The sequence below is a fragment of the Prosopis cineraria genome, unplaced genomic scaffold (assembly GCF_029017545.1).
Source record: "Prosopis cineraria cultivar Desert tree isolate PC_DT_omini unplaced genomic scaffold, ASM2901754v1 PC8, whole genome shotgun sequence".
NCBI classification, from domain to species: domain Eukaryota; kingdom Viridiplantae; phylum Streptophyta; class Magnoliopsida; order Fabales; family Fabaceae; genus Prosopis; species Prosopis cineraria.
This window is the reverse complement of record NW_026555339.1, coordinates 11421444-11447049: the sequence shown is the minus strand read 5'-3', so window position 1 is coordinate 11447049 and position 25606 is coordinate 11421444. Positions and strand designations below refer to the sequence as shown.

Sequence of the window (25606 nt, the reverse complement as noted above, 5' to 3'; positions counted from 1 at the left end):
ATATCAATTCTCAAAATAAGGTGAATAAAATAAATCACAATAATGGTATATAAAATATGAGAATGTGGAGTTGATAATCTGAGAGGAAATCACTTGGTTTGAATAAACTTCGTCTTCTTTAATTATGATTTTTCAGTCTGCAAGCCACAAAAAATTATTTGTTTCTTAGAATCTAAAAATTGATTAATATAATTCTTGGATATAGCATCCCTAGACTTTCAAATCATTTCTTGGCTTATCGAACAAAACCAATGTCCTTATTTTCCAACATAATTATACACCTGGTTGTTCCAAGTGAATTTTAATTTTAGTTGTGTGTCATAAATTATTTATAATTACTTTTAGCCATATGGGATCGAGTTCAATCCCAAACTCATTATTTGTACGGAATGAAAAATATAGCAATATTAGACTTGCATGATCACCTAAATTGTAGATGATTTGTGTATCAAAGTATAATTTGAGATTCACCTTGAAGCATTTTTTTTTTAAGGCTTTATGTAAAAAGAATGATAGTTAGGTTCCAAAATTACTTGATTTTATTTTTATCTTTTTTAATTTATCATAAGAGGATCAAGGTTCGTCTGACATCATAAACCAGTTGAAGAATATTAAACCAATTACATTTTACAACACACTGGGTCATTTTTAATAGTTCATATATCCAGAAGATGGGCTTGAGCTCAAAATTTGAATGGAGCAAGAAGGCCAGCCGATGAGAGGCCCAAGCCCAACCAAAGTGACCCAATCACATTTTTGCAATGCTTCCAAAACCTTTTTAAAATGTTTTTCATCTCCTGATATTTCATGGGTTTTTCCTTTGTCCCAAACAAACAAAATCTGTAGAACATGAATTTCAACGATAAATGATTGCGCAGTGCATTACTGTTACCTTATATGAGAAGCACAATCCGAGTCAAAAGAAGCCCAATAAGTGTTTCTTAAAATTTTAATTTACAATATTTATTATATTCCTTTTTTTCAGTTCCAAATAAATCATTTTTTCACCAGACGTGTGAATATTATTAGTGTTTGAATAGATGGTAAAGATAGAGTAGAATGAAATAAAATGAGTGAAAAAGATTGGGTCATTAAGAATTTTGTTTAGAATTCGAGTTTAGTTTTTAGGGAGAATGACAATAAGGGCTCACAAGAAAAAAATATAGCAGTGAAAGCTAAACATAACTCAAAATTTATCTATTCACAGGTGAATTGATGAATATTCATTTGTGTTTACAAGTGAATTGATGAATTTATACCTATAAATAGATAAACTTTTAAGTATGTTCAATCCTCACTACTATTTTTTTTTCCCTCTTCACTGCCATTCTCCAAGATTTTTCCCCCAAGATCAGTCATATATCACATATAGATTATTGATGTCTATATTATATATATAATTTATATGAAAGAAAAATTGTTTCACCCGGTTACATACACAACCCAAAAAATAAATAAATAAATAAACATACATCTCATTAGTACCGTATATATCATAAACCAGGATAAGTAATAACATTTGATCACTTGATAACATCAATATCATAATCCACATAAAGGACTAAGGGCTTGTTTGTTTCTTTATTTTTAAAAACTATTTTTTTAATAGAAAAATTTTAAAACTTGTTTGGTTAAGTGTTTTTAATTTAATTGTTTTTAAAACTATTTTTATTTTTATTTTTAAAAATAAAAATAAGAAACAACTTCAAATTTTTTTCATTCTAGTTTTTATTTTTAAAATACACTACATTTAATTATTAAAAATTAAAATTACCTCGATCAATTTATATTATATTTCATCATCATTAATCACCTATAATTATCACTATTACTCTATTTTTTAATTCTAAAACTGATTTTAGATTAACATAACCAAACAAATTTTATTTTATTTTATTTTAGTTTTGAAAATAATTTAAAAAATTATATTACAAAATATTTTTTAAAAAATAAAAAAATTAAAAACCAAACTGGCCCTAATCATCCGATGTGCAGTATCTTGATCTCTCTTTTCAATGAAATATCAAAAAGCCAATGTAAAAATAATCTGCTGTGTTGTGATATATACTGATATGTGGTGTAATAAATATGTTTCCCCCCATTAATTGCTATTTAGAAGGTTGGGTTAAAAAATTACTATTTCAAAAGTAGAGAGGGAATTATTTTTAATATTATTTATTATTCATAAATTATGTCACTAAAATTTTAACTCAAGTTTTTCTTTTGATCTACATTAAACGTTAATGAGAAAAAAAACATATTATTGAAGCGTTTTTATTTAATACAGCCAAAGTTATAAACTAATTAAATTTTTAACATAGTTAATGAATTTTAAAATTTGTCTTAATTTTAGTTTAACGTGGTTCAAATGACTTATAAATATAATCAAAAAAGTAATCCCTCCATTAAAAAAAATGAGGCTTTTTTTTTGAGATAAGATGTTCAAAAAATAAGATATTTTGGCTCTTTCAAGATCAATTAATGAGATTTTTCAAAAATTTCCTTAATTAAGAGTGTGAGTAATAAGATTTTTTTAAAATTGAAATATTATATTAAATAAAAATAAACATGGAAAGAATGTGTAGTCTAAAAAATTAACTAATTCATTAGAATGTAATTTGATTAAAATTGCTAAGGGGGATAGGAGTATATGGTGTGTGTGGAAAAACTTTCATACTTAACATTATATACATAATGTGCCTGTTTTCAATTAAATTAAGACACTTAGATCTTTTATAAATTATTTATTCAATAACAAACTCTTATTTTTAATATTATTAACATATTAAAATTTACTTTTCTTTATTTAATTATATATAAATATATTAAATATATAACACTGAATACCTAGGCTTACCCACAAACACACATACATCTTTGATTTTATTTATAAATTAATTTTAATTTTCACCCAAATAAAAAAATTTAAATTTCATTAATTCTATTCAAAAATTTAACAAGTTCTCAATTTAACCCCATTAACTATAAATTACACTTCCTCTTACTAACATTTACTAGAAAGTAAAAAAAATTATAATAGATAAATTAATAATATAACTTACCAGTAAGATAAAAAAAAAATTATTTTCTCTCCATTCCATAAATTAGGCCAGATGAAGCGCGTGTGTAAAGAAACAAAAATATGAGAGAGAGAGAGAGGGGTGGGGTAGGTGAATTGAAAGAAGATGGATGAAATGTTGAATCTTTAGGGGACAAAGCACCAACACATTTGTGTGCGCCTTTGTCTTAGTGGACCTCTCATACTTGCCAAATAGGATTTGCCTTATTCAATCCTTTCGCCTTTTTTCCCATTATCAACATGCATCGATCAACCTTTAAAAAAAAAGAAATTTTTTTAAATTATCCTTTTTTGTAAAAATAAAATAAATAATGAATCAATCAACAAATCAAGCCATTAAAATTTTAAAATATTTATTTTTAAAAAATGAGCTTCATAATTTGCTCCTTAAGCCATTGAGAAGCAAGCCCCAACCAAGGAACACAAAAGGGATATGCTTTAATTCAATTGGGGTTACTTCTATATGCACCAATTTTTCCCGACACTTTGCTAAGCATTTTGCTACAAAAAGATTCCAATGTTGCTTTATCTTAATTAAGATCATTATTCATGGTGCTCAAATGGCAAAACCACCAACCCCAAAACTTATCCTTTGTCTTAGAAAAATACAAAACTTGTGATCCATTATCGTTATATTTGTTTTACTATCACCATCCATCTAGTGCCTTTTAACATTACAGTTGTATGAAGGGAAACTCATTAAGAAGTCTCGTGGAAAAAAATTTAATTTCAAAAAGACTCATAAAACGCAAAAATAACTCTTAAATCCCACAAACCTTAATTATAACTAAGTGTTGGTAAGCATTAACTAAGATATCCTTATTTGGAAAACAAAAAGCAAAAAACTCTCCTAGTGGTCATTTTGGCAAGGGTGTTTTGGTAAAGTGCGCCAAAACTTACCAATGGGACTTCAAAATTATTTTTTGCATTTTATAGGACTTTTTGAAAGTTAATTTTTTCTATGGGACCTCTTAGTAGTTTTCCCAAATATAAATATGTTTCTCAAAGCGTGCCGCATACATATCCTATCGAAGAAAAACAATAAAATTCATACAATCGTAGCTTTTTGGGTTTTTGGTTAAATCTCGTTGGAAATATTTCTATTGTTTGTTTTGATATGTGGCTCGTTATAAAGTTATGGTATTCATTGCACTAAGTGGAACAATTCGGTCCTGATTTGATCATGATGTGGTATTGTGATGGATTAAAGTACACAGTGAAAAATAAAATCTTTTCGGTAGGATTAAACATAAATGTCATGAAGTGCATTGAATCAAAAAATATTTCCTTCAACAATTAATAGGGCTTGGTCTTAGTAAATAGAATTATACAGTTTGTGTAAATATGGAAAGCTTTTTTCAAAAAGTTACTCTCATTTAAATTTGATAACGTCTTAATTTGATTCAATTAGATAATCATATTGGTCCAAAAAGAAAACTAAAGCTTGTTATTTTTAAAAAGAAATATAGTACTTGCATCACTTCTAGAAAATACAATTGCATAAGTACAAATATTTATCTCTTTCCCTTAAAATATATACAAAGTACAAACTTTCCATAAAATAAGTTAGGAAGAATCTCATTAAGGGCCCTTGGAACACAAAATTTTGCATTTAGGGTCTAATAAAATTTGAAAATGTATGGCAAGTCTAAATACCTTTCTTACAAATTTTGTTGTGGATGAAAAGACACATGTGCCCTTGTCTTAATAGAATGTCTATATATGCACAATACAATATTCACAAATCTTCAACACAATATTCATAAATGCACATCACATTTAATAGACATTAACTTAAAGTACATTGTTTTAATGAAAGTATGTTGTTTATTATGAACTTTATGTTGTACAAATGTCGCACATCTATATATGTTCATTATGTTAAGAATTGATGGGCATCGTATAGTGCATTCATGAACATTATGCTGTTCATCATTTGCTTACTTATACATTTTTCTTTAAATTAAACCATATTTACCGGATCTGTTGTGCATTTATGAACATTATATTAAGGATTCATAGACATCATATTGTACATACATGGATATTCTGTTGAGATAAGGATAAATGTGTCTTTTCATCCACAACAAAATTTATAAGAAAGACCTTCAAACCCATAGTACTTTTTCATTTTTATTGGGCCTTAAATACAAAGTTTTGTGTTTTGAGGCCCTAAGTGAGATGCTCCCAATAAATTATCACCTAATTTAGTTTAATTATACTCTCCTTTAATTTAAAAATATAAGCATTTTTAACCGAATTTCACCCTCAATAAAATAATTACTTACTTTTAAATTAATTTTATATTTTTATATTTACTCCTATTAAATACTTTACAATAAATATAAAGTCATTTATTAATAGGGACATTTTAAAAAAAAAGACAATGATTACATCTCAAAAAATTAAAAATATTTTATATTTTTAAGTATCCAACTTTTTGAAAATATTTTATATTTTTGGACAGAGGAAGTTTAGTTTTGTACAAAATGCCATCAGTTTATTTTTTAGAATTTTAATTTTAAAGAACGCGCATGTAAATTTGATAGAGAATATTTCAATTTTTTTTTTTGGGCCAATAAAGTAGCTTTCATTAAAACTTAAACAATCACACAGTGCAAGTACAGAAGAAAACAAACGAAATAAAAGCACAACGGAGATTAAAAAATAAAAAAAAAAAGATCACCCAATGCCTACATGAGGAGCATCAGCAGCAAAAGCAGTTCGCGAATCTTCAAACAAACAGGCCAGAATAGAGGATGGTGGTTAAGCCAATCTTCAAACTTTTCTTCCTCCCTTTTTCCAAATGAAAAGTAAAAGTACACAACTTTAAAAGTTATCAAAATAAATTTTGTAATATGAACAAAATATCTAATCTTATATTTTATAAATTAAAAAATAAAATAATAACGTGTATTTAATAAATTTTATTAACACATATAATTTTATTTAAAATTATTTTATAAATTGAGATGGAGGGGTATTAGTTTATAGAAAAAGGCATTGAGTAAATGACAATATATTCGGCTAAAAGAATAAATAACAATATTGAGTTAATGATCATATAATTGAAGAATAAAAATAATAAAACAAGGGCAATTATAGATTGAATATTATGGAACTCACATCTCTTAAACAGAATTTTAAATACAAGCCCGTAGATAGGGGAAAGGCAAAGTTGCACACAAGAACCAGTAAAATATATTATTTGCAATAAGAACTAATGACAAATCATCTTTTTTTTTTTTTGCCAGAACAAATCATCATTTGAAAAAATACAAATTATTGTTCTCATTTTAATAGCAATTAATTTTTTATTAGTTTTTATTTACAAATAATATCCTTTGGTTGTTCTTGCATGCAATTCTCCCTGCAAAAAATTACATTGGGAAAAGCTTCCCTTAATCAAAACCTAACCTGATTTGAATTTACATTAGTATACAACCTTAATTATTTCTCTAATCTTATTTATAAAATAAAAAAAGATTAATTTTAGCCATATATATAGGCTATCTCATTATTTTCTATATTCATCTTTATTTTTTGTCCTTATTAATTATTAGAAAATTTATTAAAAATAATTTTTTTATCTTCATTATGGTGTACAGGTGAAAATTTTTTGAATTTTAAAATAGAGTTAACGGGACTTGAGATTTTTGTTGATTTTGATAAAATATATTAAAAATGATTTGTAAATAGAACTATAGGAAGTAGTTGTTAAAAACAATAATATTGAAAGGCTATATTTCAATTTAGGATCCAACCCAAGTCAAGCATGTGCTGGGGCAAAGCCAAAAAATTTTATTAGAGGGGTCGAGATAATAAAGCATATATGATAATCGAAAGAAAATTCATTATATTAATATCACTAACATAGCATAAATATTTCAACATATATATATATATATTTATTATTTTAATTTTACATTTATTTTTTAAGTTTTGCTCATCAATTTTTCATGACATAAGAATAATTAACTATCATGTCTATGATAAATTTTTAACAATTTTCTTCTCAATATAACTATCTTTAATTGGCAAAATTTTATCTTTCTCATGAGCATCCAATAATTTAAATGTATTTTTGGGATTTAAAATTCTATTTAATCTAAAAAACTAGTCCCTCCATTAAAAAATATAAGGTATTTTTAACTGAATCTTACACATCAATAAAGTAGTTATTTGTCTTTAAATTAACTTTATCTTTTCATATTTATTCCTATTTAATATGATATTTCACTTTAAAATAAATATAAAGTGATTTATTTAATAGGAGCACTTTAAAAAAAAAAGACAATGATTATATCTTAAAAATTAAAAATGCTTATAGTTTTAATGGAGGGAGTAAATTAGTTGTTTACTAAATTTACTATTTAATTATTTTAATTGATAATATAGAAATAAGTATATCAACATGATAATGATACTCAATTCTCACAAATTTTTTATGTCGATGAGTATATCATAGTAAAAATTATTCATATAATAAATTTTAATAGCTTGGTTATAATAAAAAATAAATTTTTTTCAAATAATATATCTTAATCATACCTCTTAACTATTAGATAAGTAATTTTATAGTAGATATCAAACACATAACATTCAATATATCTTGAAATTTTTGTTGTAATGCTTGACGAGTTTGTTAATAATAATTTTTATAATTTCTTTCATTAAATATAAAGTGAAAGCAAAATTAAATGACATTAATGTTTTAAGAGCAACTATAATGTTATATTATTAACAATAAGTAGATTCTGTTACAACTATATTTTTAAGTTATTGAAACAATTGAATTATACATGTATAAAAGATTATTATAAAATTAAAATAAAACTTTTATCTAATGTCTCAAGATTTTTATAATGTGTTAACTTATAGAGTTAAAAATATATAACTCTTATATTTTATTAAGAAAAATTTAGAAGTTAGGGATGGTTGTGATCCTTACTGTCTTCCCATGTCTCCGGCCCTGAGCATGTGTTAGTTAATAACAGTATTAATAATATTGGATGTTTTGTTTCCAATATTTATTTAATTTATTATTATATTTGGTATGTTTTTATTTTTTCTATAATCATTAATAATCTAGTGGGTTATTCTTATTCGGATCTAATGGAATCCAATAAAGTGGATAGTGTGGTGTGGACTGTGGTGAGAGTGAGAGTGATTCACTGATTTGATTGCCCATTGGGGGGCTGCTTTTAAATCTTCTCACTTTGAGCCACGTGTCCCACTTTAATGAAAGAGAGAAGGGGGAATTGCACCCAACGAAGAGTGGAATGATTTTATTCAAATAGGTTCCCAACAAAATTTAAAATATAAAGTAAGTCTCTTCAATTTTAAAATTCAACAATATATTTTTAAATTTTTAATTTTACCTTCATATAATGTAATATATTCTCAACTTTAAAATTAAAAAAAAGTTACAAACTAAAAAATATAAAATTATAAATTAAAAGGTAAAATTGTAAATTTTTGAAAGCGTTCAAATACTAACATGTTTTTTTTTTCAAATGTCAGCATTGAGATTTGCATTTCTTATTGAATTCAAGAAATGACTTATGAATTCAAAATAAAAAATTATAAATTTGTCTTCCAAATTTAATATTTTACAATTTTATCGTCTAAATTTGCAATTTCATCTTGTTGAATATATAACTCTTTTTTTAATTTTAATTAAAACATAAATCTTAATATTTGAATTTGAAAATAATCAAGTTGATATTTGAAAATTTTCAAGAATTTATAACTCTATTTTTCAAACTTATAATTTCATGGTCTTGAATTTGCAAGTCTCTTTCTTGATTTTAATATGGTTACAAATTATAATGATTAAATTTAAAAAGTAACCTATTATTATTTGAGTATTTCCACAAATTTACAACTTTGTTTCTCAAACTTGAAATTTTGTCTCCTTGAATTTCAACTCAGTTTTTAATTTTAAAATTAAAAATATATTATATTATATGAAAATGCGAGCTAATGATTTAAGGGACTTATTTTACATTTAGAAATTTACTAATATTTATTTGAATAAAATAATTTCTTCGAGACTTAATTAGTGTTCCATCAAATAAAAGTCGATTACTTTTTCAATTTAAAAACATTTTTTCACGCTTGGTGATATATATATATACACACACACACACATCATTTGGGTATATCATGAATCGTGAACAACATACGTTTAAATTGTTAAAACAGTGGCAAAAAAATAAAAATCATGTAAATAATTTTAAACTGTTAAGAACTATTATTGTCTTTGCACATCAGGCCATCTTGCTCTCTTTATTTGTCTTTTGAGATCTGACAAAGAACAAACAAGTTGTTTGACAAGTGGAGCATGCACTAGGCCAGCAATTTTTGTTGAATTTTAAATCAATGTTGTCAAGTTCAGTTTGTTAAACTGTAAACATCATGTACACCTCAAGCTTTTCCAATAAACAAGAGACATTAATTTGGTGTTCAAAACATTAAATTAATAATAGTTAATTTTTTGATAATTTTTTTAAATGAGTTATAAATATTAATTAAGATAGTTATAAATAAAAATTCCTAATATAATTTTAGACATACATTTGAAATTTAAATGACTTTTCTACAATTAAATTTTTTAAATTTGCACTTGTTTAAATCAATATTTACAACTTTTTTAAAAAAAAAATTTGCCAGCACCTAATTGTCATTAATTTTAAGTCTTGGACTTAACTGCCATTCCATATCTTGGGATGACTGTGAAGATAAAGCTTGGATAAATTACTATAATTACCTTAAAACATGTTGAAGTCAGTGCATTATTATAGAAAAAACTTTTAATAGTGGTTAAAAAAAGATTTTACAGAGTGGTTTCAAAAGCCATGTTGTTACAAATTTGAAATCAATGTAGAAAGTCGTTGAAAAGTAAATAAATAAATAAATACGTACCAAATTTTCTATATTGATTATGATCACAACTGATATATGAAGTAATTTTTTTTAAATGATTTATCAGTTTCTATACATATATTGCCTATACATCTCATACACAAAAATATACAATTTATAATTAAAATTGATATATAAAGTAATTAATTTTTTTAAAATTCTTAAACACCTTTATTACTTTCCACATTAACAAACTAGGCAACTGATGTACGTAGAAAATATCACTTACTTCATTAGTTCCTCGAGAAACCATTGTAAAAAAAAAAAAAAAAATCCAACAACCAGCTTATAATTATTAATTTGTGACCGTCTTGTTTTTTTTTTTTTTGGCACCACTTGCCTAGCAATTAATATAAAAAGTTACTTTTAAAAAGTCAAATATGTACTAGTGGTGAAAGCTTAGAGTTGATGTCGTAACTATGCTATTACAAATGCCAACAAAAATATTATAATATATAATGACCAAAATATCCTTGTCAGTTTTAAAGACATTTTTGGGATAAACTTAACAATGTACTCCCCTCCGTTTAAAATATAAATAGTTTTTAAAAAAGTATTAGTATATCAATAAAATTTTTATTATTAAAAAATTATATATTGTTTTTTCTTTTTAATACTATATGATGTATAAGAGATACATTTATATAAATATCTAATTTAATAAATATAAAAGGTAAACTAAGAAAAAAAGATTGTACATGCATTAGGTTGCTCGTATTTATATACGTTCTTTATTTATATTCTATAGTTCTAAAAATTAGCCTATTGTGTCTAATTTTTTTAATTAAAAAATCAGTAGTAACATTACATATGTATAATATATCATCTTTAGTTGACAATCGTTATCATTTTTATTATTAAGACGATATTGTATCGAAACTTCTACATTATGATAAACTACATAATTTGATTATTGCTTTTTTAATTGAATCCAAATCTTGTGATGTCAAGGGAACAGATCTGCTTTTCGTCAAAAGTGAACATTCCTTTTTTATATATAAAGAAGTGAACATTCCTTTTTTAATCAGTAGTAATATCTTCTTCTTTTTTTCCCTCTCTATTTTGGTGAAAGCAACGTGTCTAGTAATTATTCAAAGAAAGAATCACCTTTGTGTGTTCTTCCTCTTATCCCTAAAGATACTTTGAGTTGCTTCATGGATGAATATTAATCTTTCATCTACTATTATTAATTTGTCTGGATTATATAGTAAAGTTGTAGTTGTCATGGCCTCAATGGAGATGTAAATATTTTATGAAAAAGAAATTTTCTATATTATCTTATGATCATAGATTAAATATTAATTGTTCGGCCAAAAATATTTGTTAAATATTAATGATTATTTAAATTTTTTTTGAAACCATTCAGTTTAGGGAATTGTTTGTTTGATGGCCTTAAGAATCAAGGCTATTCAAACAATTGTAAGTTATTGCTAAACTGAATAGTTTAGTTTCTACTACAAAAGTTGACATGTAAGCTAATATTCAAATCAATAAAGATTGTATTTAATAAAATGAACTAATTTCTCATAATATAATAAACTAAAATTTAAATTCTCATTAAAAAAAATATCTATATTTAATTATCTATATTTAATGTACAATCATATATATCTTAAATAAGATTGCCTCATTAGGAGAATGCTTATGAATAATAACAAAAAGTTAGATATTCGAATTCTCTCAATGTATAAAAAAGTTTAAAATTCAAAATCCTTTTGTGATCCAAAAAGAAAATCTTACATTTGTCATTATTAATTCTATGTTATATCAATTTGTATGATTTTTCAAGTTTAACATGACAACTTCTAAATCGAATTTGCTAATTCATGAATTTTTAATTCAATTTTATTGGAAATATTTTTACTTTGCATTTTAATTAGTCATAAGTCATGGCATGTCACGATGCGTTGTATTAAAAAAGAGGGTCATTTTGAACCTGAATTCAAGTATTATTTTCTTGCGTGTGTGTGTGAGAAGAAAGTTGAATTAGCTATGGTGTGTGGGTCCATTGAAGAATAAAAAAGAAGATATTGATTAGTGAGTGATAGTAAAATCACAACTATGCCTATGCCTAGACATTAGGCATTAATGATTAAGACTTCTTCAATAAAAATGTTGTTCTTTTCTCCTTCACATGTTCATATTTATTTTCTCACACTCTCTATCAATATTTATATATTCTCATTAGGCATAAATGTTGTTTGTGTTGTTAATTGTGCTCTTATTAATTACAATAATTAGTTGCTCAAGACATGATTAATTAATTGTCGAATATTTGTTAGGAGAAGTGTTTTAGATTTTTAGTGCCCAATTATTCTTAAAAAATTACTTTTAATAAAAGATAAATTTGTGTAATAAAAAAAATATAAATATTCTAATGCAAAATGTAATCCCATAAAAATATGAGAAAGATGTTTCGTTATTTGTGCAAAGTTATCATGTTTTCTAAAGTTTCAAGAATATCGTTAAACTAAAGAATAAAAATGAAACATTGTTTAATATTTTTTTAAAGACACCTTTAGACTTTTTTTTTTTAAAAAAAAAGCATATTGTAAAAAGGACATGACAGAGTACACATTTCATTACTATTAAAAAAATTAAAATTAATGATGAACAAATTTGATATCCTCTATCAAACTGCTTTTTTATAACTCTCCCTTTTTGTTTTTGTTTTTTTGCAAATTAAACTGTAATAACCTTTCAATCTTGATTTGTAATATAATGTAAATATGTTAATAATTAAATATTTTTATATGATAAAATTTATTTTTTATTTATAAATTTACATTATATTTATTCATAACAAAAGGAAGACACTATATGTGTAATTGAAAATTTAGTTCGGTAATTTCGAATTTTTTTATCATGTGAGTCTCATTATATATATATATATTTTTATTTTTTATAAAATACTTAGGACTAATTTTTTAATTAAAAATATCCGTCACTGATAGCATTAAATTTGTAATGTTTGACAAGAATGTGATGACATTTTTGATTTAGCTAATTCATTACTAATTTATATAATTAGTGACAGATGCCTAGTTCATCACAAAATTTCTGTCACAAATGCATATGATTAGTGATAGATTAGAAACACGTTGTCAAATGTCCTTCACTATAATTTTAATTTTACTAGTATTTATGTTTCTATATGTGTGTATATAAAAAATCACTTTAAAGTCCCACACGAAGAATCTAAATACAAAAATCCTACATAAAGAATCTAAATACAAAAAAGTCCTGAAGTCTTATATTGTTTATCAAAATTATCAATTACAATTGTATGGCTGTTAATTATTACTGTTTAATTATCAATTAAAAAGTTAGATGTGACAATTCATATAAGCTCCCTTGTAATTGGGAGTAGGTTCCTATTTGTCACTTTAGAGTTTAGTGCTTGCTCTTCTTTTTTTTTTTTTTGAAAAGAAAATTGATAATTTTGGTGATAGAAATGATGATACTTCAAAGTAATGTTGTCATTTTATGTAATTTTTTCTATGAATATGAAATGAGAGAAACAAGTGGAGGAAGCGGTCCCTTGTGGTTGCTTCTGCTGCGATATGCTGTGTTTGTCTTAGTGAAGGACCACACTATGTCCTAAATAATTCACACCCACCATTCGTTTCAGATTCCCACCGATTCTTCTTATTATATTACTGATTATTATTGCTGCTATAGTCCATTATTAATAATAGTGATATCAGTTCCAATTTTCAATAATTTACAAACACCAATTTTCTTATGAGCCGGAAATAATTATTCCCTCTGTTTAAAATTATAAAATATTTTTAACCAACTTCCATTAAAAAGACAGTTATAATCATTGATTTAATAAAAAATAAATATAAAAAATAAGGTAATTTAATAAAAAAATCATTATAAAAATATCATTAATTTTGAATATTCACTAGGAACATTTTTGGAGAAAAAAATCATTAGATTACTATTATTATTACTCTTTTTCATGATGTTTTATTTAAATTGAAATAATATTCTAGAAAAATAAATGATAATTAAATGGAAAATTTAAATACTACTATAATACAATATACTCCTTCTAATCCTATTTATAAGTTACTTTCAATATGTTTCACCATAATCAAGAAAAACATTAAACCTCATTTACTTTGTCTTAAAGTTTAATAAGTTTTTACCTTTATTCTTAATAAACATTCTTAAATCTCATTACTGATATTTTTATTCAAAGCATTTAATAAAGGTAAAAATATAAAGAGAAGTATTGAAAATTGACAAGTGCTCTATAAATAAGATTAAATTTTTTCTTTTTTTATTTTATAAATAAGACCAGACGAGTAATTTCTAAATATTTGCATTTTGCTCTTTTAAGGCCCCAATGTTTTGCTGAATTTTAATTATTACTATTTACTAATATTAAATTATAAATCATTACATCATTATTGTTGGCATCATAATTACTCCCTCAAGAATATTTATTAGTTATTATCTAGCACATGTCTAAATTGCTGGATAGTAAATCATCAACAAGTCATAATTATATCAAAAATAAATGATGAGGATACTTCATCATGTCTCAGTCACCAGTAAATGTCTCACAGATTTTTTTAAATAAAAGTTAAAAATAACAATTTAAGTTTTGTGATTCAATGGTAAATTTATCCCTAAATTATAAATTTAAAAATATCTAAAAAGTTAAAGATAAATTAGGAGCATACTTCATTCCATCTCAATCACTAATACATGCCTCATAGATTTTCTTTAAAAAAAAAGAAGTTAAAGACAGTAGTTTAAGTTTTAGAGTTAAATGATAAATTTATTCATAAACTATATCTTTAAGAGTATTTGAGTTCTTAAACTCATTTTTTATGTAATATTTCTTTTCAACTTTTAAAAATAATGCAATATTATTCTTATCATTTACAAATGTTAATTTTAATAATTAGTTGACCATAAAATTACATATAAGGATAAAAAAATATAGAAAAGGACCGATAAAATTTCTTGATATTTTTATGCAATTTTAGGTCATTTTGTAATTTTTTGATTAATTAGTAGTTAAAATTAACTTTTGTTACTTGTAAGAATGACATTACACTATTTTTTAAAATTGAAGAGGAATATTACATAAAAATAAGTTTAAGGTCATATATGCTCATAAATTTATGGTTTAAGGTGAAATTACCATTTAACCTTAAGTTTTAACTAACTAATTTTGTACCAGAGCATGTAAAATTTATCCCTACTTAAATGATTTACCTTTCTTCATGGCATAGTTGTTTCATTTTGGCTGAACAATGTTAATGACGAGTATTTAAGGAAAAATGCATTTAATGGTTTAAAAAATTAAAAAAAATGACTTCTATTTTGAACCAGTAAAACCTTTTAATTAGCGATTTATATTCTCCACCAAAAAATTGCATGTGATGTACGTAAAGAAAGAAATCTAAGGAGATAATTACAATTCATATATGAATATGATTATATATAAATTATGTGATTAAAGAAGAAAACATAAAAAAATTCATACAAAAAAAAACAAAATTAAAGTAAGCAAGGATCAAATAAATATTGATGATGAAAGCTTTGTCTCAATGGTCAAATTAGTACTCATAATATATATAAAAGTATAAAAGAAGATGAACCCAATCAAAACAGCTCTTTAAACTCATGCCTGGTGTTTCTAAGTTTAACACAATGTTGCTTGTGAGACCTGCATTTGAGTGTTGAGATATCATGCTAGCTTTTAGGTAAGTTTAGATAAAAATTCCTCTCATTAATTATTTTTTTCCAATTTAACTTGGCAAGTTTTTGAGACCAGATCATCTTTGGGTTGATTGGGTGAATCTGAATTATCACTATTCTGATTTATATTATAAATCGAACCAGCCAATTGGTCAATACATCGAGTTACTGGATGAACTGATGGGGCTTGTCTGATTTTTCACTTAACCATAAAAACTTTTAAGCAGCAAGGTGAAAATTACTGAAATATAAAGATTCAATTGAAAATGAAAATTGGTGTAAAGTGAAAACTATGGTGATGAAATAATTAATTAATCCAGGGCCAGAGTATCTGATAATGGTCCCGGCGCCAACATGCACTTTTGGAAAGCCACGTGTCCTGAAGTAGTTGGAGACATTTTCCTACGGCTGCGGACGCTAGTGTACTGGATCATACGCCGAGCTTCATTCACATCAACAACTGGGTTTATCCATTGTGCAACCCAGTTACTTTTCCTGGTCAGACGGATTTTCCTCCAACTTGTTGGAGAGATATCAGAGAGTGGAGTGTGGCACGGATCTAGAGAGAGAGAGAGAAATAATTTATTTATATATTTCATTTATTTTCAATTATTGATCTATCCACAAAAATTCCCGTTTAACGTTAGCCGGCCATCTTTTGCAGAATTTACTGTTGTTTCTCGTTTGTTTGACCACAGCCTGTTTGTTATATTGCTCCAAAGAGAACAGAAGAAGGAAGAAGAAGAAGCAATAAGGGGGAATTCTGTGAATATCGAAGGGATTATTGAGGTGGGGTGAAGAATCTGTTGGAGTGGAGGGTAGGAGCCTAGGAGGACCCGCCCTTCACATTCATCATCGTCTTCATCAAATCTCTTTTATCTTCTTCTGTATATGCACTGAACACCCTGAAATTTTGTCCATTGGATAATTCATTCAATTTCCCATTTTTTATATTGTAAATCTTGTTTTGGTTGGGCGCACCTGAGCCTGATGATAGTGCATTCAATTCCAAAATAACCAGATCTGCTTTATTCTACCCACACTGTTCTTAAAAATAATTCATTCCTTGAACCAATAGATTCAGAGATTTCATGAGATATGGGTCTTTGTATCTAGACTTATCTTCATCCATTTCACGCCATTTCCATTTTACAGGTGTCAGAAAACCTGACAACAGATCCTGCTACCCCACCTCCATTAGCTTCCTTCTTGGTTCACCTTCCCCTCATCCTTTTTAGGACCCCATTTCTACACATGAATGACAGCTGTCTGTACGGTTGTTCTTGCTAACCCACAAAATAGTGGTTCAAGGAAATTTCAGTAACATTCAGTTGCTGTGGAATTATTTTCTTTTTGTTTTTTATTCTGATCAAATATTGGAGAGAGGCCCACCATTGGCCTTTGGTGGGCTCTCGTGGTAAAATATTGCCTCAATTTTTCTGGAGAAGGGGACTCATTTGGGCTTCTTCTTAACTCTTAGCCATCGCTTTTCCTACCCCAAGGCTGCTCTGTTATCATCGCCTATGCCAAACTCGAATTTGACCCGCAAGAGATTTCCTCTTTCCTAATGCTAGTTCTCTTCATCACTTGTGTCACCTTCTTCCTGTTTCTGAAATCTCTTCCTTTCAAACCTCAACAACCTTGGAAAAGTGATTTGAGATTGATCTCCTTGGTGTTTTGCAAACAGTTATTGTCTGCAAAATCAATCTCTAAGTTGATATCCTGTCGTCTCTTTCTGGGTTCTCCCTCTGAAATTCCTTCAAGAATGTCCCTAATGAAGAAGATGGCCTTCACTTCAAGAGTAGAGAATGTCGAGGATTCCCAAGATACTTCACTTTTGGACTTACCAGAGCTGGTCTTGGAATGCATTCTTGAGAGGCTACCTCCTCCAGCTCTTTGTCAAATGGCAGGTGTTTGCCGTTCCTTAAGGGAGAGAAGTATCAGTGATTACTTTTGGCAGAGACACATGAAGCAAAAATGGGGCAGGATTATTGGTAAATCTGCTTATAGGGAATGGCAATGGCATATTGCTTCAAAACAAGATATGGGCAGTCTGAAACAGGGGAAGCACAGGGGATTGAGGAGGTTTCTATCTCTTAATTGGTCTTTTTCATGGATGAGATTGAAGGGTGATGCAAATAATAATAATCATAGCAGCAACCAGCCATGTTCCTTGCCAGTTGATTCTGTCATGACTTGGTATCTTGCTCTTGAGTCTGGCAATTTCTGGTTCCCTGCTCAGGTCTATAACCGCGAGGTATGGTGAATTCCTCTCCGGCTTTTCTGTTAATAATTTTACATTTGCCGTGAGACCTGAAAAAATACAAAGTTTCTTGGAATTTAATTGGATTAGGAGGGTTTTCTCACAATTTACACTTGTGTCTTTTTATGTTTCTCTTTCAAAAATTTATATTTACCATAGCACTCACAAACATATAGAGAAGTTTCTTGGATTTTAACTGTACTCAGAAGATTTTGTTTCTCTCAAATTACATTAGTGATTTTTCTGTTAAAAATTTATAACTACCTTTATACCAACGAAAACGAAAAAGAAAGTTTCTTGGATTTTCACTGAACTTGGAGGATTTAGTTTTCTCATAAGTTACATTTGCGATTGCGGTATAGAATGGTCATGTTGGATTCGTGTTATCTTGCTATGATGCTGAGCTGAGCTATGACCGGCACACGGACACCTTCCAAGCCAGGTAATGAGACATTTGTTTTTTGTGGTGATCATACATTTATTAGTTTCTTAGTAGACAATGATGTGTGTGATAAACTTGCTCAAAAGACGTTGGAAGAGTTTGTACAAGGAAAACATGACAGGAGAAAGACAACATGAATCTGGATCTGGTTGTATAATTTAATTATTCATATTGTCTTATAGGTATCCTCCACATGGAAGAAGGGCAATTGCAATAGAGACTGGCATCACATGGGAAAGGCTAAGAGCTCCACCAACTGATACTTCCCCTCATGATCTTCATATTTCTGACTGTTTGAATGATTTACGTCCTGGTGATCATATAGAGATTCAGTGGAGGAGAAACAAAGAATTCCCTTATGGTTTGTTCCTCCCTCCATCTTGGTCTTCTACTTCTCCAATTAATTACTTTGGCTGGAAAAAGCTGTGATACCAGTGAAAGAACAATTTAAACATATCAAATAAAATATTATCATAGTTTGGAAAAAAAGGATGCAGAATGCGGGACCATAGTCTTTATCTTCTGGAAAAGTAAAAGGAACGGAAAAGATGATGGCTGTATCTAATATTTAGCCTAGAACAAAGTTTATTTCTTCATTCAATCTTATTTTTGTTTTTTGAACTTTTAGGGGGAAGGGGGAGATGTTTTTAGAATGTTAGGAAGGTCATACGTTTCTTCTTCTTGATATATATACGGGGTCAGAAAGATATTTGCGCTTCCTTTTACTCATCATGCTATATTTTGATAGTATAGAAATCGCCATGTGTCAGAGATTTTCAGACCATAACTTCCTTATACCCTTGTTTTAGGGCATGTTTGGCAGTGCAATTATTCCTTTTATACATTTTAGTTAACAAATAACTTAATTCAATATTTTGTCCAGTTATGCAAACACTTTTAACAACATTATTGGTGTGGGTCAAACACAAAAAGTTAAAAAGAAAAAGTGTATTGTTTCCTTTAAAAAGTTTATTTCTGCATAGCTGAATAGCTACTTATAAAAGTAAACATCTCGTGGTATATATTTTGCAGAAACGGAATTATATCATTTACCTTAGATTAATTGGCCCGTGACGAGATATACCTTTCTTGCAGGCTGGTGGTATGGGGCTGTTGGTCACTTAGAATCATGTGATGGGAATGCACATTACTGCCGTTGTCATAATAGTGGTAAATTCATCTCATTTTCCTGTTAGATGATTGTTATAATCATTCATTTAATTGTCGTTCTTTTCCTCCTTTAAAATAGAATCATATCCTGTCTATGATCATATCGAGCGTATCATTAAAACGATATGATTTAACCACATGACAATTGATTGTAGTAGGGTTTAGATGAACTACAATTTTTCAGAAGCAACTGGATATAATTGGTGGAAAGCAAAATATTTCTGCCTTTATGATGATGAGAAAGAAAGCAATTAAGTGAACGTTGAAGTTTCATACATACGTTTTAAACAATGTAATCTTTTGTATTTGGGACGACATAAAGGGAAGAAGTGACTTTAATTTAATTTGATGGAAGAGACCAGAAGTTAGGCTATTTTATTTAATTATTTTCATGGTTTTAGATATTAAACGTGGACCCCCTGTTATGCTATTGGAATGGTCCCCTAAAACATATCATGTCAGTGTGTCATCATTGCCACCAACACATTGATAACTTATGTCTCAGTGGATTCTTTAATGGCCAACTACGCTAAAAGAACTCCATTTCCCTTATAAGTTTCTGTTTCAAATCTAGTAGGAATCCTTATGCTATGTGGGGCACTGGGGCTACTCTAATTATTATAAGCCTCCGACTTCTGTTTCCATTTTTCTGATCTCTTCGTAAGGTAGCCATGATTACCCACAACTTTCTGTTAAGGTAACTATCAAACATTTCATTCCCAACAGATAGCAATATCATCATAAGTAAGGTTAATATTAGAAAGTAGTTATCCTTCACCTGCCTGACAGGGATATAATAGATAAAACTTCGGTAAAGTTCTTGGGCTGTTTATTTTCAGATGATAGATGTCCTGATAAAAGTATAATACTTTGAAGCATTTTTGTTTGTCAACAACACATTATTGGGCTTTCCCAGCAAGCTCTTCCATACATTACAATTCTAATCTGATATTAAATACTCAAGATTTGTGCCCGTTCAAAGAATATCACGTGTACAGCACTATGCCTATCTCAATCAGATTGTTCTTATCTCTGCCCTCAGAACTCTTATTTCATTGGAAAAACTCCCTTCGTCATATTCCTATGTCACGTGGTGGCGTTTTGTTTATTGGTTGCTTGGATAGGCATGAAAATGGTCACTGTTGCCTATTTTCACTGGGGCCCTCGAGGAATTTTGTGTTTCCCTCAAAACCGCCCGCGTGGGGGCGGGGGGTGTTCAATCCCCGGTTCCCCACAATGGTGAGAAGTGTGGATCTGTAGTAGATAAATAGGATATTTCGCTACTTGGATACCACATATTAGTTAGTTTTCCTGTCTAGTGTTAATCCAAAAACAATCCATGACTTTAGAGGAATGTCCTCTTCTCTTGAACTTATTTCTCCTTCTGATTTTTCACTTTCAGATTGTTTCTCGACAGTGCCCCCCCAAAAAAAAAAAAACAAAAAAAAACAAATGTGGCACCTGTGACTTATCTGTTTGAGTGGAGGCAAACTGTGTAACCACCAAATGCTTTCACTCTAAAGTATTGTGTTAGCTGTCATAACTTGAAAGTAATCTGCATGCAATGAACTAGTGAGAAATGAAATTTATTGATATATGATTTAGTCCTCTTTAAGTCTCTCATCAAGTGAAATAATTTCATGTGAAAAGAAATGCTGGAAACTGGAGACAGTTATCATTTTTCACTTGTAGTCATGGCAGGGCATTGGCCTTGTTATGGCTATAACCCTATGGCTGGTAAGTGTTTCTGAGGATTGCAGCATAACTTATTTGATGCTGAATGGATTTGGTGCAGACACAGTTGTGCTAGAGTTCAACCAGTACATGCCTGGCTCGCGATGGAGACAAACAAACATCTGTAGGAAGAATCATAGGGAGGAGGGAAATGAGGCTGATGGGTTCTATGGAGGAATCAGAAAGATTTACAGTGAGAATGAGATTGCCACCTGGAGACGCCTTTGGCCTGCTCAAGTCTTGGACTAGTAGTAGGAACTGCATCAGACCAGATTTTTATTCCATGCTAGCTTAAATTCAAGATCGAAACTTAATTTTTTATGGTCTGAAAACTAGGGGGGGGGGTAGGTAGAACATGAAGTGAACAGCTTCTCCTCATTCAGCCAAATGCACAATGGTGAGCATGCCATTTTCTTCTTTTACCCCCCCCCCCCCAAATTACATCGTTGTGATCAATTTTTTTTCTTGGGAAAATATTCATGTGATTTCCATAAATGTAGATTACTTTTTGCTTTTATGCTTTAAATGATGTAGAAACATTCGTTCCACTATGTATAGAATATAGCTTTTGATCTCAAGTTTGCTCCTGATATTTCACTCGGCTTCAAGATAGTTCTGTCTGACAATAACTCTGTAAATGATTCATTAGCAATATGCTTATAGAATGTTTTGTTTGTCTCTCCAACAATTTAATTTTGTTTCAGACTATAATCGGCTTTGAAGTATATAATTATTAAATTATATCCTCTGTGATCTGCAAATCTGATGGTTGTTTCTCCGTGAAGCTTTCATTGCTGGATTTTCTGTGATCTGGATAATGATTTGATCAAGATACATGTTCTTAATCTAGTCTTCTATTATTAACTTCTATTATATTTTTCTGAAATGGCTTCAGTCACTAATAACCTTTATGCTCACATGAAGTTGATGTACTGATAAGCTGACATGTATGGAAAATTTTATATATTTATATATATATGGAAGTTGGAGATCTTGGTCATGAATATCCAAAAAAATTGAAAAGAAAAAGAAAATCCTTTAGATTAAGTGCAATCACGCTATTATATATCCGTTAACCTTTTTAACTTCATTAAAATGTATGTATGTATTGGCGATGGAAATAATTTTGAAGAACTACTATGGAAGGTCTAAAATTAAAGAACTACTCTTTAAACATGTGCCATAATTTGCACAAAAATGAATCAACATAAAAGAATGTATTCAGATTTGGAATTCACTGCAATGATGAGCATGCATTTTTGTTGTTTTTTAAAAGAAGAATGATGAGGAGTCTTTAATTTAGACAATTCATATTTAAAATTTTTATTTTTAAAATTTTAGATGTTAAATTTGTTTTGTAAAAAGTAACTCCAATAGATTATCTTTATTTTAAATTTTACACTTATTAAAATAAAAATTAAGCATATAAAAATAAAATGTAATTCAATTTGAACCATCTAATTTTAAAAATATCAGAGTTTTTTCTTAAAAAAAAAACAGTTCAATAGATAAATATTCCTTTATAAACTTAATATAGTATTGCTCAGTGTGTTTTAAATCACTTGACATACCTTCCTCCATAACCCAAGCAAAGAAGAAGCCTAGGCTTATAACATGTCATTGTCATTTTCTTCACCTCACAAACTGTTTCATCCTTTTGATCTCTGAACTTGTGATAACCACTTACTTTCCCAAATAGGAACTTCATTATCTTCTCTCTCTTCCTCTTCTCTTTCCAGGCCCCACCACTTTCACTCTCTGCTTTGTTTCTATTGGGCCCATTCTTGTCAAGCCCAATTAGTCTTGTTTTCCTTGCAAGCTCCAACCCTTTGGGCTCACTAAACACCATTTTTGGTCCTCTTGATGCTGCTATCAATGGCTCATTTGGACCTTCACATGCCAGCCCACTTGGCCCACCGTTTGGGCCTTTGCTCCTGATTAGTAATTCTGACTTAGTCCTTCTAATACCATCTCTTTCCTTTGGTTTCCCTCTCTCCTCTTCTTCTCTTACCACTTTCAAAGCCACCATGAATGGATCAAAATCATCATTCCACAAACATTTCCCTGAAAGTGTTCGCTTCACCGACGACCCCAACGACCTCGGCGACAAAGATGCCGATGAGCTCAGCATGCTCGCTTTCCGAGCACTTCCATTTTGAAGCCTTGGAGGAAGCTTAAGAGGCAGAGGCAAGACCTTGCCATCACAAAAAAGCTCATCAGCAAATGACATGGTTGGCAAAGAATCCTCACTCTTCCTTTGAAGCCTTTGCTTCTGCTTCTCATCATTCTCTTCTTCATCATCATCTTTCTTTTGATCAGTTTCAAGATTGCGAGGATCAAGGAAACGACGACTAGTTTCGAATTCGAATTCATCTTCTGCATCAAGATCAGAACCATATAGTGAACTTGTCCTGATGAAGCTAGGACTGGTTGGCACACTGTAGAAGAACATGAGCTCTTCTAGGCTTCTGCTAGCTCCTCCTACACTTGTGACTGCACTTATGAAGGAAAATTCATCATCTGAGAAAGAGACGTCCATGTTGGACATGACGGAGACTAATGAACTATGAAGCTAAGAATGCAACAACAAGAGGGGATTGATGGAACAGTTTTATTTTGTAAAGTAATTACTGATGATATTGAAAGGTTGCAGAAATTAAGCAATTTGTTCCTGAAATGAGGGAGAGACCTTGTGTTGTTTATATCAACAGATTTCTTGTCATCCTCCAAAGTAAAGTTCAAAGCTCAACCAAAACTACGTGTATCACTAATTTTATAATGGATTCATTTAGTTGCTTATTTTATTTGTTTTAATTTGAAATCAAGTTTTAGTATAAAATAAACTATAAGGAACTAGATATCTTTCCAGGTGTGATACTAGATATAAATAATGAGTTAGAAGTCGTTATAGGATGCTTTTCTAGTATTTAAATCTTATTGAAATATGTAGAAAAAATATAGAAGGATAAAATATTTGATTGCATGACCCAATTAAATGTATAGAGAATTTTTTCCCATTTGCATTTTATATTTATGAATAATACAGTTTGGATAGATTTTATATTTTATATCCATTTGTTTTAATCTCATTACTATAAAAATTAAATCTCATAACTTAAAAAAAAAAAAACTTACAGAAGCACTTTTTTAATCCATGTGAATATTTCAAAAGTATCCCACATCCAGATGCTTTCGTATGTACAAGAGTGTTTTGAAAACACTCATATAAGTGAGGTTTACAGAGCGTTTCTATCATGAAATGCTCTCGTAGGATACAATTCAATGATAATATACAAAATTTGTAATTATATCATATTCAATAAGAAAACTTGTCAGTGAATTCCAATGAAATGAATTAAACTTATATCATTTTCTTAACACATCTATTTTAACACTACATGCCAAAATACTTTAAATTAATTCCCAAACAAAGAACTACATATCCTGACGTATCGTCAGTCATATAATCTATTTGGACCTTTGTCAATAGTCTCCCCAACGTACCATTCAACATATCGAGAATATTTTTCATCCAATCAAAAGATAAGTTATTCATGTTAAAATTTAAGAAAATATTAAAATTAAAATACTGATAACTTGAACATTTGAAAATGCATTTAATGCCCAAATTTCATGAGATAGCATTTGGATTAGTAGATTTGAATTTAAATTTTAGATTTAAAATCTTATATTAAAATTTTTATATTTAAAAATTTTTGTTTGAATAGTATAAAAAATTTGAAAAATAAAAGAGAAATGAGTTAAAATTCAAAGCAAAAATGAAAAATCAAGGGTGACAAACTTACCTCTATATTTTAAACTATGAAAGAGGAGGACAAAAGATGAGATGGGAGGCAAGAGTAATAAAAACATTGATAGTGAAAATGTAAAGAAAATAAGAGAGATGGAGTAGCTAAGATTTCAAATAATTAGGATTTAGAGAGAATTTAAAATTATATAAAAGTTATAATAAAACATGGATTTGGATTTAGATTAACTTCAAATTCAAATTTTCATGTATCATAACATAGTCTAATTAAATTTCATTTTAAAACATGAACAATTTGAATGAAAAAACTCTTGTGCTCTATCCCTTCAAAATATTGGGCTTTATTAAATGAAGCAGTTTATAAATTGCCGAGCACGTTACTTGCTTTACCAAATTAAGCGAGCCAATTAAGGATGTTTTGTGGCGAAACTTGACCATATTTTTGTCTTTACATGAATAATTAATCACAATTATTATTTATCATTGATTAATCAACTA

The 25606-nt window shown here is 28.5% G+C and overlaps 2 protein-coding genes across 2 annotated transcripts; one reads left to right on the top strand and one right to left on the bottom strand.

Annotated features, from left to right (window-relative positions):
- The first annotated feature begins 16295 nt into the window (after positions 1-16295).
- Positions 16296-21931, top strand: LOC129318445 (F-box protein At2g26850-like). The gene is made up of 5 exons (XM_054963207.1): positions 16296-17987; positions 18356-18435; positions 18618-18796; positions 19531-19605; positions 21401-21931. Exons 1-5 carry the CDS (start codon positions 17298-17300, stop codon positions 21586-21588), a joined length of 1212 nt encoding a protein of 403 aa, XP_054819182.1. The 5' UTR covers positions 16296-17297; the 3' UTR covers positions 21589-21931.
- A 966-nt stretch (positions 21932-22897) lies between these two features.
- On the bottom strand, positions 22898-24037 carry LOC129317294 (uncharacterized). The gene has a single exon (XM_054961649.1). The coding sequence runs from the start codon at positions 23885-23887 to the stop codon at positions 22898-22900; it is 990 nt and encodes a 329-aa protein (XP_054817624.1). The 5' UTR covers positions 23888-24037.
- Between the last annotated feature and the right edge of the window lie 1569 nt (positions 24038-25606).

Excerpts from the sequence above, each read along its gene's own strand:
- LOC129318445 (XM_054963207.1), top strand. The coding sequence starts at position 17,298 with ATGCTAGTTCTCTTCATCACTTGTGTCACCTTCTTCCTGTTTCTGAAA. Across the intron at positions 18,797-19,530 it reads AAACAAAGAATTCCCTTATG|GCTGGTGGTATGGGGCTGTT; the intron begins GTTTGTTCCTCC and ends CCTTTCTTGCAG. Across the intron at positions 19,606-21,400 it reads CTGCCGTTGTCATAATAGTG|ACACAGTTGTGCTAGAGTTC; the intron begins GTAAATTCATCT and ends GATTTGGTGCAG.
- LOC129317294 (XM_054961649.1), bottom strand. The coding sequence starts at position 23,887 with ATGTCCAACATGGACGTCTCTTTCTCAGATGATGAATTTTCCTTCATA.